This window comes from Strix uralensis, chromosome 3 (genome assembly GCF_047716275.1).
Source record: "Strix uralensis isolate ZFMK-TIS-50842 chromosome 3, bStrUra1, whole genome shotgun sequence".
Taxonomy (NCBI): Eukaryota; Metazoa; Chordata; class Aves; order Strigiformes; family Strigidae; genus Strix; species Strix uralensis.
The window spans coordinates 127,351,742-127,369,332 of record NC_133974.1 but is presented as its reverse complement, the minus strand read 5'-3'; the positions used below and the strand labels follow the sequence as shown (position 1 = coordinate 127,369,332).

The 17,591-nt window shown below is 37.0% G+C and overlaps 1 protein-coding gene across 2 annotated transcripts in view; it reads left to right on the top strand.

Annotated features, from left to right (window-relative positions):
- The window catches only part of PPP3R1 (protein phosphatase 3 regulatory subunit B, alpha), a 40,634-nt gene extending 23,251 nt beyond the window's left edge, over positions 1–17,383 (top strand). For both annotated transcript variants that reach the window (XM_074864349.1, XM_074864350.1), the window contains exons 2-6: positions 129–168; positions 9,405–9,581; positions 11,831–11,890; positions 12,793–12,977; positions 15,222–17,383. In XM_074864349.1, coding sequence (XP_074720450.1) covers positions 129–168; positions 9,405–9,581; positions 11,831–11,890; positions 12,793–12,977; positions 15,222–15,269 — 510 coding nt within the window. In that variant the 3' untranslated portion in view covers positions 15,270–17,383. The remainder of the gene's footprint in view (positions 1–128; positions 169–9,404; positions 9,582–11,830; positions 11,891–12,792; positions 12,978–15,221) is intronic.
- Positions 17,384–17,591: the final 208 nt, after the last annotated feature.

The following is a 17,591-nucleotide window of genomic DNA, read 5'->3' as shown; positions in this document are numbered from 1 at the left end:
TAAAATATATATATTTTTAAATAACCATGTAACTTGTATTGCCTGAGATTTTTACAGTACTGAAACTTAATAGTTCCTCTAAACTAAATCGGGAATAATTACAACTTTGTCCTTTTTTTGTGTTTCAGGGAAATGAGGCAAGCTACCCTTTGGAAATGTGCTCACACTGTAAGTTTTTTAATTGCTACATTATATTGTTAGAGAGGTTGATTGTACTTGGAGATCAATATGTACAACTTTCATGTATGAATTTACTGAATTTACCGCTTGAAAAATTAGGCAGTTTATATACTAACCAAAAGAGTAAAATTACAAGGTGAAAGATTGCCTTTGGAAAAAATGTAGCTTTTGCTGTTAGATTGTAAAATCAAAAATCAGTCCATCTTTTGAAAAAAATCTTTAAGTGTGTTTTTTATTTTTCTATTGGAATACGAAACAAAGATGATAGATTTGATGTCTGTACAGTGAAGCATTATAACTGGTAGTTCAACTGGTGGGGTTTTTTCAGTCACAGTGCCAGCTCCTCAGAGATGTGGAACAGCTCGTGGTGCAGTGTGTGCTGTGTTAGGAGGGAAGTATATTGCTTAAGCTGTCTTTGCACCCTTAGAGGAAAGGGAGGTTGAGGCTAAAAGAGCATTTTTTTCCTGTGTATGCTTGCAGCCAGACATTTAGGTGAGAAGCCACTTGGTGGTGTTCGCTTTTGGCCACGTGAGCATGAATTTCATTGCTCCGTCTCATGAGGTTAGTCTACCCTGTAAAAATAAAGTACTTCTTGCCTAAAGTCGACCAGAGAAAGGGTTGTCTTGTGAAGTATCTCTGGGGTGTTATGCTACATGTACTTATTTTTAACTGCTTTTCTCCTGGAACATTTTTCTTCAGCACTAAATCATGTGTAGACCTGGGTATGTATGTATGGACTGCTTGATAAAATTCCTCATCTGAATCAGATCTTGTTTTTAAACAGGAAAATAAATTCTTCAAGATAGAGACTGTCTTCTAGGTTGCTTTCACAATGCTAGTCATAACTGAACTCCAGCTCTCAAAGTCAAAACAGTAATACAAATAATCATGGAGGAATCTTTTTTCTAAATGTTTTTCAGAGAAATGAGGCTTTAGCCAGTAATTTGCAAGTCCTCTATGCCTAATGTACATGTCCACATGAATTACAGTTTTGAGTCATCAGTGTGTAAACACTTGAGAATCTTACGTGCAGCACTGCTTTGCTGTGTTATGCTCTCAGTGTATATTTTGTTAAATATGGGTATGTGGGTGGAAGTTTCATATTTGGTGACTTCAGTAGTCTTTTCCTGAATCATGTATATCAATCTTAGGTTACTACTCCATTGGTCAGTTTTTCCCTGGGGACAAAGTGGCTTCTGAAGATTTTTTTTTTTTAATTTAAACTAGATAGGTGTTTGCCAGAGTTGTAAGCAGCGTGTTGCCATCCTTAACTTTTGATTCTAGACAAGCTGTATTCAGTGGTAGCAACTGCCAACCTAAAAGTTTATTACTGAGCTCGTTTGCCCCTTTTTATTGCAGAGAGAGATAAGATTACCACATTAAGTTCTGTGGTTAAACTGTACGTTGAGGATATTGTTGTGTAAATCTGAAGTTTTGCATTATTAAAGCTTTTTCTACTTTGGCCCTTCTCACAGAGTCAGTGAACTGCTTCTCTGGGCAACATAACTGCATACACTGGGGAAGATGCAGTTACCACAGATCTCCCTTTGCTTGACTGTGCCTTATCACTGCCTGTGCTTAAAGATTCTGCATGCCTGAATATCTTCAAAGAGCAGGGTTTTTTTGGGGAACAGATGTGTACAGTAGCATGTCTGAAGAGGTTCACTAAGTAGGTATTCACCTTGTTCTTCAAATGTTAAATGTCCATGCTGCTTCCAAGTAGTTGTCAGTGACAGGACAAAAGTTTTTCACAGCAATTCTAGAAAACGTTTTTGAAGGTCATTTGATAAGGATTTTGAATGTTTAGGCTTCTGGGAGACTGTCAGCTAGCAATAATGTATTTCTGCTGTCTGCTGCATGGTATTGGGTCATAACCTTTGGCTGGTGCCACAGTTGCTATTTTGGCATCTTGTTTTATAAGAATAATTTTGTTTTTAAGTTTGCAGTTACAGGTAGCAAATTCAGGTTACTGTGCAGAGCATGCACACCATTAAATAGTCAAGAATGTTCCTTACCTTTCATTTTAGAACATTACTTCTTTTCAGTGGGTGAGCTAGTGCTGTTGGATTCTTTAGAACAGTATGGGTTTGTTTCTCAGCTGTGTTGTCTGAAAAATTACTGAGAATCTAGTGCTGTCTTAAATGGTGAAAATTTGATGTCAGCCAAGCTATGTTAAATTATCCATAAGAAAAATTTATCATAGCAAAAAGCTGTGAATAAAACTATTATAGTATAGTAAGCAATACTTCATAGTACAGTATTTTATAGTGGAAAATAGGTTATAGTATAGTATTTGATAGTATAAACAGTATTTTATAGTATGTTTTGTTTTTAGGATAAGGAGCCTAGTATCTCTTTTCTAACTTAGGAAATTGTAATTGACACATCTGAAGTCATGAAAAGGATTAGGCCAGCTGTGTGTAAGCATATACAAGACAAGCGGTTGAATGTGTTCTCAAGGGCGTCATCTTTTTGAAATCTGATCTCCAAGACTGAAATGGCTGTCTTGGTTGCCACTCTGAAACATTATATTCGTGAATCAGACAAGACTGTAGATAGAGGTGAGAACTTTTGCTGAAGGTCTGTTTTATTTTGAGATCTCTGCAATCCATTCTTGGGGGGGGAATTTTTTTGAACCTGGAAACATTTAAAATAAATTTCAGAACATGTTTTATTTACAAAATCTTTTTCTAATACTTTAGCAATATTCTTCTTTATAATGATCTCATATTTGAAAAATATGTTGAAACTAGGCAATTTGTGACCACCCTCTGGTCTGTTTTTTGTTAGTCATAACTCTGAGCCAGTATTTGAAGAGTATCTGAAAGGCCAATGGTTTAAATACAGGTTTAAATATTTAGGTAAACACTTAGATTTCAGAAGGTGCCCAGCACCTCGTTGCTGAGATGTCCAGCTTTTCTAAGGTTTGTACACTTTGCTGATGCCTGTGTAAGCATTGTGTACTTTGCAGCAATGGATGTACAGCGCTTCTGAATACATAAGCAATTATCCTGTTAAAATATCACTGAGTGTAGTGGATTTGAGATCTGTATTTTTAAAGCATTATTTACTTTTGACTGTTATTAGCCATGCACCTTTACTTTGACTAGAAAAAATATCATTAAAACAAATTTTCTGAAGTTTCATTTCTCAACATAGAGCATATTGCACTGCAGATATTTGCTTTTAATTAAGCTTTTTGAATTGCCCCTTGAATGCTTTTTACAATACTGTCTGAGCATCAGTTATGTGAGTAACAGCTTGAAACTAACAAGTGTTTTAAAACATCATGGATCATCCTTTGTTTTGGGGGAAAGGAGTAGGGTATTCAGTAATACATATCAACATATTAGTGTTCAGCTTGAAAGATAAAACTACTGTACTAAAATAGGAGTTACACAAAGCATTTGCATGTGGTTTCTTGGAAGCATGGAGTTCTTACATTTTAACCTGATTCGTCGCATTTTTAGATCCACGCAGATGTATTCAAGATATGAAGCAGGTATTGTTGGCTCTAGAATTTTAATACTTGAATGAAAGAGGAATCTTGAAAATACTGACAGTTCTTTAACCAAAAATCCTTAATACTGGAACTGCTTAATAAAAACCTACCTTGCGTTAGTTGCCAGGTGAATGAAATTCAAAATGGATTATGAAATAAAAATAACTGTGTGCTTTAAAACAGTGAATAATTTGATGTTTCTGCAGGGTTACCAGTGAAGCCTTTGAAAGAAAAATATTTAACAAGTAGTATTTCTAGCCCGTTAGTAAGTTTGTAAGCTCAGGCGTCAGTGCCAAGCGGATGAGATACTTTTTGATTCTGCTGAAGAGTATCGGATGCGTAGAGCCTCGTGTCAGCTGGTGAGCAAAGCACAAAAAAGGCTAACTTGAGTTTGAGGTTAGAGGAACGCTCACCACGGCCAGAGCTCAAGGAAGCTCAGTCCACTGTGATGAGTCACAGGCAAACTCTGCCTCAAATGATGTAAACAAAGCTTGATCCTCCTTGTTTTGCTCAGTGATGTTATCACCCTGTTTACACTATTGTGGACTTAGACCTCCTTTGGATTTCCTAGTGTTTCCATCTCTATCCTGGTCTCCTGAGCTTGAGTCTTGTAAAATTCTGTCTACTACTGCCACCATGAGTCCTTCCGGCTCAGAAACCTTCGCTGTATCTGAACCTATCCTGTGCCTTGCATTTCCAGGATAGCTTCGGGTTTTTTGTGTGGGCACTGGGTTGCCTGTAATTACGGAGCCTTCAGAGTTGCAGGAAAGAAATATTTTGTTCAGGCTCTGATAAATTGAGTACCTTGTTCTTCAGTGACAGCTCTGTGAAATACTAAGAAAGTCAGTCTGCTGCTAAATACCGAAGAAAAAGTGATCTTGTAAAAGGGGCACATCTGTCATAGGTGAGGACTGTTGTATATGCACATTTGTGGAGGAAATCTGAACAAAAAATAAATAGGATGTTTTTGAAATTTGCTGTTTTACAATAAATGTGTGCTGTTTTCCTTTAAAAATTCAAAACAAATTAAAAAAAACCCCAAACAACAAAAAAACACAAACCCAGAAAACCTGCATGATTTTTAAGTAAGTTCAGCCCAGGCAGAGGGAATCAGCAGAAGTGATGACTGTGAATTAAAGGAAGAAAGAACAGACAAAAACTATGTAAAATTAAAATAAGGATTATACTGTAATGCATTCATCCCTTATTTTATATTCTTATTATTTTATTTTTTAAATCTATTTTATGAAGACAAAGATGTTACTGAAATGACTTTTTAAAAGTGTATAAGCTTCTTAAATTCCAGCTTATGGAAAGGATTTTAAAGGTAGGTGAGGTCCTTGCCATGTATTTAGGGAAAAAGTAATTAAATTGTTCTGATATGAAATTCTCATACAGTCGGTTATGAACCACTGATCTGCAGATGTTTTTTTATCCATATATGTGCACTATAAACAGAGGCTTTTATGCTTGTGAACTAATAAAGGAAACTTTCCTATTCCAGTAATTACTTTGATTTTTCATCATGTTCTTCTCCAAGTAGTGTCATCCATGGTGTGTCCGTAGCCAGAAACAAAATGTTGGACGAGATTGATATTTGGTCAGCTTTTGGCAGAGATACTAACTTCTTCAGTACTATTCTTTGACTTGTTTTTTTCCCCCAGGAGTAGAACCTCAGCTCTCCAATGCAGGCAAACCCTTTGCGTGAATGTTTCAAGGTTAGGAATGAGAAATTTGTAATACCCATTTCTAGTAGAAACTGCTGTTCAGCATCTGTACCTGGACTCTGTATTGCAGGTGAACTGGAATTGACCATATGAGATATGAAGTTGGATGTGTGCATGTGTGGAGAAAGAGTAATGAACACTTTAGAAGTATGAGGACACTTTTATTTTCATAATTTAGGCAGTTGCTTTGCTACAGCTCAGCAAAACACAAACATTCTTGAGAAATATTCTTATACACGTCTGCAACATCTTCCTCTTCCCATCATCTGATTCTTATCTTTATCATCCATAATCTTGACGTCCTTGACTACAGCCTTTAAAAGAAAAATAAATTTGTGCTTTATCTTCTCTTAAGCACTGCTGGTTTGTAAGTTTAAGTATCTGGCTAATTGCAAATGCAAGGCTGGTTAACTAACAGTGGGTCTTATGACCAGCAGGTGATGGTAGACCATGCATCTTCGGTGTAGCATCACTGCTTAACATTTTGTGCTGGGGATCAGTTTCTGAATGTCCCAATAAAATGTTCTTTTAAAATTCATATTGATAGGTCTTGCTAGAGATAATTTCCACTGGAGCAGACCAGTGTGATGTCAGAGGGATCTGTCTTCTCTGCCAGCTGTAATAATTTAAAGCTATGTAGCAGTGTTTGACTTGTATACGTGGTAATTAGTGCCACTTCATAGCAGAACACTGACAGAACTCTAGGTTTCACTTTCAGTCTTTGCTTATTGTGAGGAAAAATATCATGGACTTCAGTCCATTTCCTGATTTGGGAGCTAGAGTCACGAAATAAGGCTTTGCTTAATGCTGCCTCTGGGTTCTGAGAAAATGATGCTATCTAATGACTGCTGGTCTTCAGTCTTAGCTCAAGCATCAGTTTACATCCTGATTTGTAAAATTGTCATAGCTGTGTTTTGATACTTAGGGTTTTCTTAAGTGTAAGTTATGTTTCAAAACTTGCAGTTCATTAACTCATTAGTTAGTGCGGCAAGGGAGAAGAGATCCAGCTATGTTAATGTTTCCTTCACTTTTTTCTCCATTGTGATTTTGTGAAGTTACAGAACTATGAAGTATTTCAGGCTGCTTAGGAGACTTTAATCTTGAGATTTTAGTCACTGATAGTCTTCCTATTAATACTGGAAGTGAGATTTCACTGATCTGGAAAGAGAATGAAACGTGCATTATATACACTAGGTAATACTTTCACTTTGCTGCTTAGTTGTTTTAAAGTGAAGTTATTTTTTTAAGGAAATATATAACATATGTACCTTTTTTATTTTTCTTGTTTTTTCCAGTAGGAAATAGTTCTAACAGTAACCTTCGTAGAACTTATTTCAGGGTTTCCCAGCGTGAGTTTTAGATGGAATTGCAAACTTCTGATTTCAAAAATAGATCATTTTTGAGGGATTTGTCTTAAAATAATAGCCAGTTACTTGAAAGATGTTGCAATTTCTGAATCCAGGTAAGGAAGCAGGAGAGTTGTGGTTGGACCAGGACATTGTTTTAAACATTACTAATGAAAGTACAGAGACACTGATGCCATGGCTGGAAAGGTCCTTATATACATTATTGTAATATAAATTACTTCTATCTATATATTCGTTTTACATTGGAAAATCTGTTTACATGTGTAGTATGAGAAGTCAGACTTAACGTTTTTGTGTTTTTTCAAATGCTTGTGCTGTGAGGATTTTTTTTTTAGGTTATTAACTTTCTTATGTGAGTTGCAAGTCTGGAGTAGAGTTTGCAGTAAAAATGAGGCTCCCATGTCAACAGCTTGCCAAGGTGCTGGCTCTGCATTAAACTTTAGTGGGTCCAATAACTTCAGGGTGGCAGGGCAGGGAGCGAGGGTGGATAGTGCCTGCCATTTCAAAGACTGACTGAGTCCATTTACAGTTTTTAAGATTTTGAGAAAAATGGAAACCAAGGAGTTTCTGCGGACAGAAACAAGAGTTGACAAATACCATCAGTGTGCTGGTGAGGAGAAGCATTTTGTGCTGGTCGAACTCATAAGCAGCTATTTGGGCTAATTGCCAGTGGAGGTCTGCTTTGCCATTCTCTTCTAATACTGTTGTCTTTGGGTCTCACAGTTATGCTCTACATACAGCTTACCATACAGTGATATGGCTCCTTTTGCGTGATCCAGAGGGGTTTCTGTGTAGCTATGCCGACAGTAGCGTGCTCTTGACGCTGTGATGCAATGACGTGCTGTTAGGGGCACGCTTTCAGTCACGTTCTAGGTTTCTGTGTAAACTGGTGGAAGAATGAATGCAGTTTTATCGCAGTCGAGAGCCTCATTAATTGAAATGCCAAATTGCATACTGGAAACTGAGGAAACTAAGCTTCTGCAAATGCTTTTTAGCCTTGTTTTTATAGCCCTGGAGGCAGAATCAGATCTGTTGCTTGCTGGCACAGCAAAGGGAAGATTTCTCTGGGTGTACTGACCCTTTTTTTGCCCCCTGCCTCCGTAGTTGCGAGCAGTTACCAAGACTAACTGCAGAATGTCAGAATTTACTATTCAGGCGAAGTAAGTCTTGACAGAAAATCATCTTGGGCTTCTGGCATGCTCTTTTCCTTTTGTTCTGAAATACTGCAGTTGTGTGTGTGTGTCTGGATTTGTGTCTGGTTTTTAGACAAGGACATCAAGAAATTTAAGTGGAAGTTTGTTACTGCCTTGGTAGAGGGTCAGGTCTCTGAATTGCCTACAGTTTCCAAACATAAAGCTCTACATGTTGGCTGACCTTACATATTGGAAAGACTTAAGTACTGTTTGTTTTCATGCTGCACTTTTTTAAAAGCCTAAGAAGGTATTAATGTGATGTAAAGTGGATCAGGTGGTATGTATGTGCCTTGTAGAAGTTAAGAAACAGTTTCTTTTACTACTGGAGCAAACGCACTGGATGGAGCTAAGAAGTGTTAAGGAGACTGTTCACGTTAGGAAAGAAACTGGTGTGGGGAGTTTGAAAGCTTAGGTTCTATAAGATATGTTTGCAGTATGCTGGCCCCTTTCTAGGACTTCTGAAGAACCTCAGTTCCTTCTTCATACCCAAACATGGTGAGCAATTTGTGACCTTACTTTGGTCTCATAAATCAAGCTGCTGATAGGGAATTTTCAGGTTGTTAAAGGGATAATTTTTCAAGCTTTTCAGCAGTAACAGAGCACAAGTTTTTTTAGCGGTATTTATGGATTCACAGATTTAGGCTATTCCTGGCAAAGTCAGAGGTATAAAGTAGGGTACGAGGTATATGCTTTAATTGAGATTCTCTTTAAATTTGAAGAGGATAGATGAAGTGGTACTGCTGCAGAACCTGAATCTCTTAATTTCTGCGACAAAAAAGTAGATGTATACAGGTCATGGCTACAGGTATCTCTATTTCCTGTTTGAGATGGAGGGGAAAAAAAAAAATTATTTTGGGTCTGTCTGGGTGATATTTTGAGTAGGTGAGTAATAACTGGTCAACAGTGGGACTGTGTTAACCTGCTTAACTTGACACGTATCCCAGGAAATCTCATACATTTGGTGTGCTGAAGAAGTGCTAGTTTTGCTAGTAGGTTTACTAATATAATTGTCTTTCTGACTTATGTTAGTCTTGTGTAAATGTAATACTAGCTCGTTCAAAGAAAACTCGGGTCTCTTCTTTAGTTTCTTCATACCTGGTATTTGTAAGAGCTGTCTGACTAAGAACTAGCTAAGCATCCTCAATCCTTAAAAATGTTGTGTCAGCATGTGGTATTCAGTGAGTCACAAGGCTAACTATTATGGCTGGTGCAGGGAGGAAAAAAGGTAAGGTTTATTTAAAATAAAATGAAAAGGCTTGTGCTTGTCCTCAGAATTTGACGCTATCTTTATAATCTTCCATGAGAGGGTTTAATAGTTGTAATAAAGCAGGAGAAATTCTGGAAGGAAAGCAATGAAGAAACGTGTGTTGTGTTTAGCTGGCAAAGGGTTTACTGAAGCATGTCTAAGAATAGTTGTGGCTTTTTTTCCTTTCAGTTGATGCTGATGAGATAAAACGACTAGGAAAGAGATTCAAGAAACTTGATTTGGACAACTCTGGTTCTTTGAGCGTGGAAGAGTTCATGTCTTTACCTGAATTGCAACAGAACCCATTAGTACAGCGAGTAATAGATATATTTGACACAGATGGAAATGGAGAAGTGGACTTCAAAGGTAAGACACAGTGCTCTGTGTTAGGTGGTGGCATTTCATTGGAATTCCTGGAGCCTTGGAATTCAAGTTTTGCTTCAGCTGAGAAAGGAAGGGTGAAGAAAACTCTGTAATCAAAATAAGGTTCTAATTCCTAGTGAAACTGAGTACCAGTAAAACTAGTTTCTCTGGCACCTTAGGGCAATGCACTCCTGAAAGAAATGTGTAAAAGAGCAGATTGTTTAGTAATAGCTTTCCAGGTCACACGATTTAGGACCACTCATTAAGTATCTCTTGAAGTACACTCATTCAGACTCTTAATTGTGGTGCTATCTGGAATATACTCTTAGGCTGAAGAGACTGGAAAAAGTGGGGTAGATTGTGTAAGCAGTGTGTCTGTGCATAAGTTGTATTCATCCAAATGTTATGAGATCTGTCTTTTGGAGTATTTTGAAAATAGTTTTCGAAATTGTGAAAGGAGTCCACATTTTTCTGTTGGTACTTCCTTTGTAGGATTCTTTTTATGATCTTGGGTAGACACTTCAAGTGAAAAACAAGTTGTAATTTATTACATTCCTCCAAAATTTTAGACTTATTTTAAATATTCATGATTAAAAGGGATGGCGGGTTAAATATCTTCGTTACCCGTTTATGTTAAAAGAGTCTCTGACCCTTAGAAGTGATAATGTCTGTAACTTCTTTTCAAGCTAATACTTATTATTTCTTACTGCTCATGACTAGAAAAGGTTAATTGGTTTTTCCTGAGGTGTTTTTTTTAATTGGAGCAAGTTATTAAATCTCATTTGTATTGACAGGCTGACATTTTAGATAAAATATTAACATACAAAAGCTGGTAACCTTCACAAAAGCCCTTACATTTCTGTAGGGAGAACTACAGCGTGACTGGAATGTTGAGTTTTTGAGACTTTATTGGTATCGGTTTCCAAAGCACTAAATATTGTATGTAACTGTCCAATATTCCCTTGTGAAAAATAGGGAGTGGTGAAAGATGATGATATATTGTATATGACATTGAGCTGTGATTAATATAATTACCAGGAGCTGTTCCTCTTGGGTGGGAAAAGGAAGTTGTCAAAATCGATTTTGTAGAGTAAAATGATGCAGTAAGTGGCAGTGAATTCTGTTGTTGTCATCTGGCCAAGTTTGATTAATCTAAATTTTTTATTTCTGTCTCAGAGGGAAGCTCGAAGGAAAGGTTTTAAACTGAAAGAGGGTAGGTTGAGGTTGGACATAAGGAAGACTTTTTTTTAATGATGAGGGTGGTGAGGCACTGGCACAGGTTGCCCAGAGAAGCTGTGGCTGCCCCCTCCCTGGCAGTGTTCAAGGCCAGGTTGGACGGGGCTTTGGGCAACCTGGGCTAGTGGAAGGTGTCCCTGCCTGTGGCAGGGGGGTTGGACTAGATGATCTTTAAGGTCCCTTCTAACCCAAACCACTCTGTAATGCTATGAAAAAGGAAACTACTAATGTGAGGAAGCTTGCATTCTTTTGTTGAAAGATCTAAACATTTTTTTTAGATGAAGCACAATGGTGGGAAAAAAAAAGTAAAAATCATGTTATCAGTCAAGTGCTTTATTGATAAATCATAGGAATTGTTTTAATTTCACAAAACTGGTTGCAACTGTAGTAGGACTTTCAACCTACTGCTATATTACTATATTGCTATATTCTTTCTATACTCTAGTTTAGCTTGTGGTTTTGCACTGCTGTCATTTTTACCACCCAAAACCTTTAAAGTGTAGTTACAGATTGCATCCCAGGAGGTTGTTTCTTTGGCAACTCAAGAGTTTGCTCGTGGGACAATGACTTCATTGTTAAACAGTGTAAATTTTTCCCCCTACTTCTTATAAAAAAATATTATTTTTAGGAATTTGTTTTAGAGCAGTTTTCAATTTTAATGTAATTCTTGCTTTACATTGTGAAACCAATCTTGAGAGGAGCTGTATGATTAGAATCCCCCCTGTAGTAGCTTTAGTAGAGATCTTGATGGGGTTTTATATCAAATTCTTGTGAAAGTCTAGCAACAAAATTACTTAAATACTGGTGTGAACAGTATTGGATTTGGAGTACTTCCTGCTAAAGAGCATTAAAGTATCAAAGTATGTGGACACTTAGGTGTCACAAGATAGGCAATATTTTAAAGTTTTTAGGGTAATTTAGATTCTTTTTACAATTTTTTAAAATTTCTGAATGTTGATTTACTTGGTTTATTAAAAAATACCCTTTTTTGTAAATGTTTTTCTTGTATTCTTTAGAATTTATAGAAGGAGTCTCCCAGTTCAGTGTCAAAGGAGATAAGGAACAGAAGTTGAGGTGTAAGTATTTTGATTTTCCTTAACAAAAGTGTCTTGATCCTCAGAGATATCAGAGTTTTGTTGGCTAACATTGAGAAACCAGCAAATTGAAATTTAAAAAATTTAAAAAGCGGGAAATAATGAAGGTAGGTTGTAAGCTTTTTGCACACATTGTCATTTGTGTGAAGAATTTGCCAGTGTTCTTTTCTGCAGGGAAGGCTAGAGGAGGTTGCCTTCTGAATGTCTTCAGTTGTTAACTGTTGAAAAAAAAAATCATTTAAGAATATGTAGTGCACAAAACTGCATAGCAATATGCTTTGCTTTATGGGAGCATAACAAGAATATTAAAGTTTTTGCTACTACAGTAGAACAGCACTGAGTTCTTGTTTGCGAACTGCATCTCAGGACTGCAACAAAACCCAAGCTTTTGGAGTGAGGAGGGGACAATTTCAGTCATGGATGTAGGTTTCAATAACTAAGACTGAAATGTTTAAAAGTAAATTCAGTCTTAATGCCAAATTGTTTGCAGCAAAGTAACCAAGTGGGATTTTGATTAATCTGTTCCCTGGAAGGTTGTAATTTTTTTGTGCTGCGAATGAACTGCTACCGTGGTGCTTTATGTGTGGTGGTGAAGACTTTCCAGTTCAGTGTTTATAGAGTTCTTTTACTGCTGGTGCTAAACCAATTCCATTTCAGTGACATTACTAAAGTGATTTTAAATTTGGTAGTAGCACCATTCATTGTATTGTTTCTGATGTTTCATGTTTTTCAGAATGAAACATGAAGGCTGTTAGAAATCTCACTTAAAATGCAGTTCATGCAGGATTGTGTCATCGCTTGTTAATGCAAAGCACATGAATGTATATTGCTCCTTTCTGACCACATTTGTTACTGAAAGTTTTACATATGTTGTACTTCTGCAGTTGCTTTTCGCATTTACGATATGGACAAAGATGGTTATATCTCAAATGGAGAGCTCTTCCAGGTGCTGAAGATGATGGTTGGGAACAATCTCAAAGACACTCAGTTACAGCAAATTGTAGATAAAACCATAATTAATGCAGATAAGGATGGTGATGGAAGAATATCCTTTGAAGAATTCTGTGCTGTAAGTAACTTCTAAAGAAAACTTTGATAATTAGAAATTTTTTTAAAAAACGAGGAAAAACAGTACACAGTATAAAGGATAAGATTATAGAGATATAGAAGCAGAGTGCTGCTTCTGACCTGGCAACAGATATCCTTTGTCACAGCTTTATTGTAGGTGGTATTGTTGTCTTGTGGCTTCCAGTAGAGCAACGTGTCTTACGACTTGCTGGTACACCATGAGTCGGTTCCTTCGGGATGCAGGCTTTCCCTTTGGATCTAGCGTGCCTGAAGAAGAGGGCGTTTTGTTCAGAGCGCAGCAACTTTTACGAAAGTAGTTTGTGTCATTTTATGACATGCTAAACACAAGACCAGTCCTAATTATTTTTGTGTATAGACAAAACTGCTAGCCTGATACGAAGCCATATATTGGATTCCAGTCTCTGTGCTGGTAGAAAATAGCAGCTTTAAAGATGAGTTGTGAGTGATTGGCTTGTCGTAGGAGGCTGGTTTTCCTTGTTTTCAACAGTTTGATTAAAAAAGAAACGGCACTCTCGGTCGTTTTAAATTTCTCTAGCTGCTTAACAGAATACACTGAGTGAAAAAAAAAAAAAAATATGAAAGCATGGTGGGCAGGCATGTACAGTCTGCTGATGGTGGGGGGATATGCTTCAAACCTCCCAAAGCTGTAAAACCAGAGTATGTCATAGCAGACCTCTTGCTCAGAAAGTGTCGCTATCAGGGTGGTGCGTGGAGGGGAGAGGTGTGTTCCACAGAGGTGAACTTTAGGTTAATCTCCCAGTCTCTGAACTAGGTGTCTGCTCCAAATCACCCTTTAGAAAGGTTTATCTTTGCAGAGTGTGGAGAGCCTGGGGAGATTATCACCATCTGCAGAACACGGGGTGGGATTTGTGTCAGTTACAGGGAGAGTAACTCCTCAAATGCTGCTCTTGACAAAGGACAAACAGTTGAAAGGTGCATTTTAAAAACTTCGGGTTTTATGGAGCAGCATGCTTGAATGTAGCACTTGAGACTTGAAAGGGTTGATTTTTACTCATATTTTTAATTAGTTGACAGCAACTTTTACATTCTCTCTTTAAAAAAAGTAAATGACACATTGAAACTTCAGAATTGCAGTAATGAGTGTTTACACATTAATTTTAAATAGTCTATGAATGAACATACACCTGGGTAGCACAGTTTGAGTTGGTAGGCACTCAGGCATTGCTTTTGTTTCCTACTCTTTGAATTTACCACTTCAGTTCAAACATAACTCATACTCCTCAATGAAAGTTCTAAAAAAAAGTTTTAAAAAATCTGCCCTCCCTCAAACTATTAAAGTAAAAAGGTTCTGCTGCCTGCGTGGGTTTTTTTGGTAGAGTTTAGTTATTTTCATGGCATCAAGGTGAAAACGCATGGTCATCTGCAAAGAATTGGGAATGAGTTGCAGCCTGCAAACACCCAGCCTAGTGAAATACCTGTTCATTTCTTGCCCTGGACTGTTGTCTTCTAGCCATCCATCAAATATGATGTTGCCTTTTCTTTTGTCCTTGGACTTCTGCCCAGACTTCCTGTCTCATACTACTGTTTGATTTTCCTCTTTTAATTTCTTCAGTTTTCGTTGACCTCCTGACAAGATCTCCTTCATTCCTGCAATCTCTTATCTTCTTTTTCTCGTGTTTTACCTTCTTTGAATTTGGTGCAATCTATCTGCTAAAGTACTTTTCTGTTCCTGGCATTTGGCCATACCATTTGGCCTTTGAATTTTATTTACGCATGATAAAAAGTTCCTCTAACATTGCACCTTTTCTCTTCCTTTCTGTGTGCGTGAGTCATACGCCTTTGAACACTGGTAGTTCTTTTTTGGCTACATGTGGTTTTGTCAGAAACCTGCTGCCTTTCCTAAGGCCCTTTGTAAAGGTGCAGAGTTTTAGAGGGTGTTTTAGAAGTAAAGTTAACATTTAACATGCAGAAGCATAATACAAGGACAGAAAATGAGATGGGGGAGGAAAGCCAAAATGGTGTAATTTACACTGTCTTTCAGGCCATTGAGTGTGTAAATTGTACCAATATAATTACCTTGGATAATAAATAATTCATTCACATATCTCACAGTACTTGCGAAATGTAAATTAGTTTGGAGAGGCCAGGGAAGTGCTGTAATTATCAACCTGAATGCATCTTCTGAATAAAGTGTGTTCTTTGTATATTGCTAACTTTCAATTCTCATCTGTCTCTGAACACTTATTTTTTTTTTTTCTCCCAGGTTGTAGGCGGCCTAGATATCCACAAAAAGATGGTCGTAGACGTGTGACTCTGTAGGGCACCACCCAACACTTTTGCTTTCTTCTCCATCTCTGAAGATCTGCTCAAGACGTCCAGCAATGCTCTCTGTGTATTTAAATGGAAGTATTTTTCTCTGTGAAGCCACATTTTCCAACATGAGCCTCATGAAGCCAACTAAGTGTTATTGAACTTTTATTCTCTCAATAACTCAGTGTAGCACTTTAAAGTCTGAAGGACAGCAAAGATGGAAAGAGCATATCAGTGTGGTGGAGAAAGGGAAGGGGTTGGCTTTTTAATTTATTTTTCTTCATCTTTTATAACAAGGAAATATCTATCTATATATATATGTGTGTGTGTATTTATATATAGATATATATGTAGCTTTCTATATGTAGTAGCTAGGTGGGCTTTAATTTAATATACTTGATTCAGAAACAAAACTAGAATACAAAGTGCCAAGCAGAATATTAACAGTTCAATATATGGATATACATCCTTACTTTTATTTCACACAGTTTTATATATATAGTAGAAGAATGTAAAATTTTAACTGGGTGTTAGGTCAACTCTTTTCCTTTTCCTGTGACTGTTCAGATGTTTCTATATATTGACTGGCTGACAAAGCATTGCTTCTTATTAATTCACCTTAATTACATTTTTTGTAACACAGGAGACTAAGTTTATTTATACCTGTTAATATATTTACCAGGGACTGTGTCTCTTTGCTAAATAACTTAGTACAGTTCTACTTAATATGAGAATATAGTTTAATGCTACTGCCAAGATCTAGCCCTCGTGTGCATATAGTAACTGCAGAATGCTTTGGCCGCTAGATTTCGTCACCTAGGAACTGGGAGCAGTTACAGCTGTCCTGAAGTTAAGGCAAATCTGCTGTTCTGGATTCACTTTAGATACAGCTGCTCAAGGTGTTAGACGCATTCATGATTTTCTCTTGCGCTTAGCTTAATGAAATTAGGATCAACGTAACTGTGCAGGATTCCCATCTACTTATTTTATACAGTACTTAGATTATAAAATGTTCTTGCCATTTAAATTCTGTTGTTTCAACCATGATAGTTTCCCCTCTGCATTTAAAGAATACTACAGGTAGCATAAATAACTGGTAATATTTTATATATATATATATGTATATAGGATTCATACAGGGGGAAAATCTTGTTAACCTATGCCATAGAGGAGGAAAACTTCACACTATCTAAATTTATACCTCTTGTGGTTCTCCAGTCCTTTGCCTGGAGAATTTTTTTCTTTTCTAGATTTGTCCATATCATAATTTGTAATGGATGGTAACTTGATATATTTGTGTGATATAAAAGTAGCGAGCCATGTTTTACAACTTTATATCATCCCTTCCCTTTTCTGCAATGGTACTATTGGCTGGAAGAAAAACATTTGCTAGATTTTTTTTTAGGACAGTACATCTTTCCTGTATAGTAGTTTTTCTATTAAAAATTGTTTTATAATCAGCAGTGGAAAGTGCAGGTTGTCTGAACCTACTTCAATCGAGCACCTGTCTGCCATAGCTGTTCCTTCAACTGAGTGCTGCACATCATGGGCTCTGTCTGTGAGAGAGAAATCCAGGTGCTTGGTGTCCTTGCATGACATGAAGTTTTGCATGTAGATCGATTTGAAATGCTCCTCTTGTTTACATAATTTGCATAATTTAAAAGATAATGTTGCCAAACTTTGGTAAATGTTAATGTTCAAAACAAAAATCTCCACTACATGTAACTTTTCTTCCTCTGGATCAGTACGTGGTTTATAATCCCAGCCAGTGGTTGTATCTGTTCCAGTGTCAACTGCCATGTGCTCTGCTTCAAGGGGGAACTAGTCTTTTGTGAATTTTTTGTACATAAGTATTTGTTACAAACATTTTAGCAAATGCTTTTGATTTCTCTTACTTGCTTGTGCATATCTTGGCTGGCATTATAGAAATTAGTGCTAATGTTATTTCCTTAGGGGGACTGAAAGGGGAGGGATGAGGTTTTTTTTTTTAGTTTGTGTGGGGAAAAATGATTTATGTTGAATGTTTAGTTTTTCCTCTGCATGCTACATCATATGTTGTGGGAACTATAAGAACCTTCATACTATATGAATACAAAATAAAATATTTGAACCTTGGCTGGGGTGCTTCAGTACCTACCTTGACCTTTCCTGTTCAGCTTAGAGCAGCTCTGCACCCTGCTCTAAAGAAAAGAAAACTTGCTGTTTGTGGGTTTTTGTCCCCTCTTGTATTATAAAGATTTATTGAAAAAGCGTTCAGGGTGCAGACAATCCCCTGAATACTCCCAGGCTTCATTTCAGTGTTTCAGGATGCACTTACACGTTT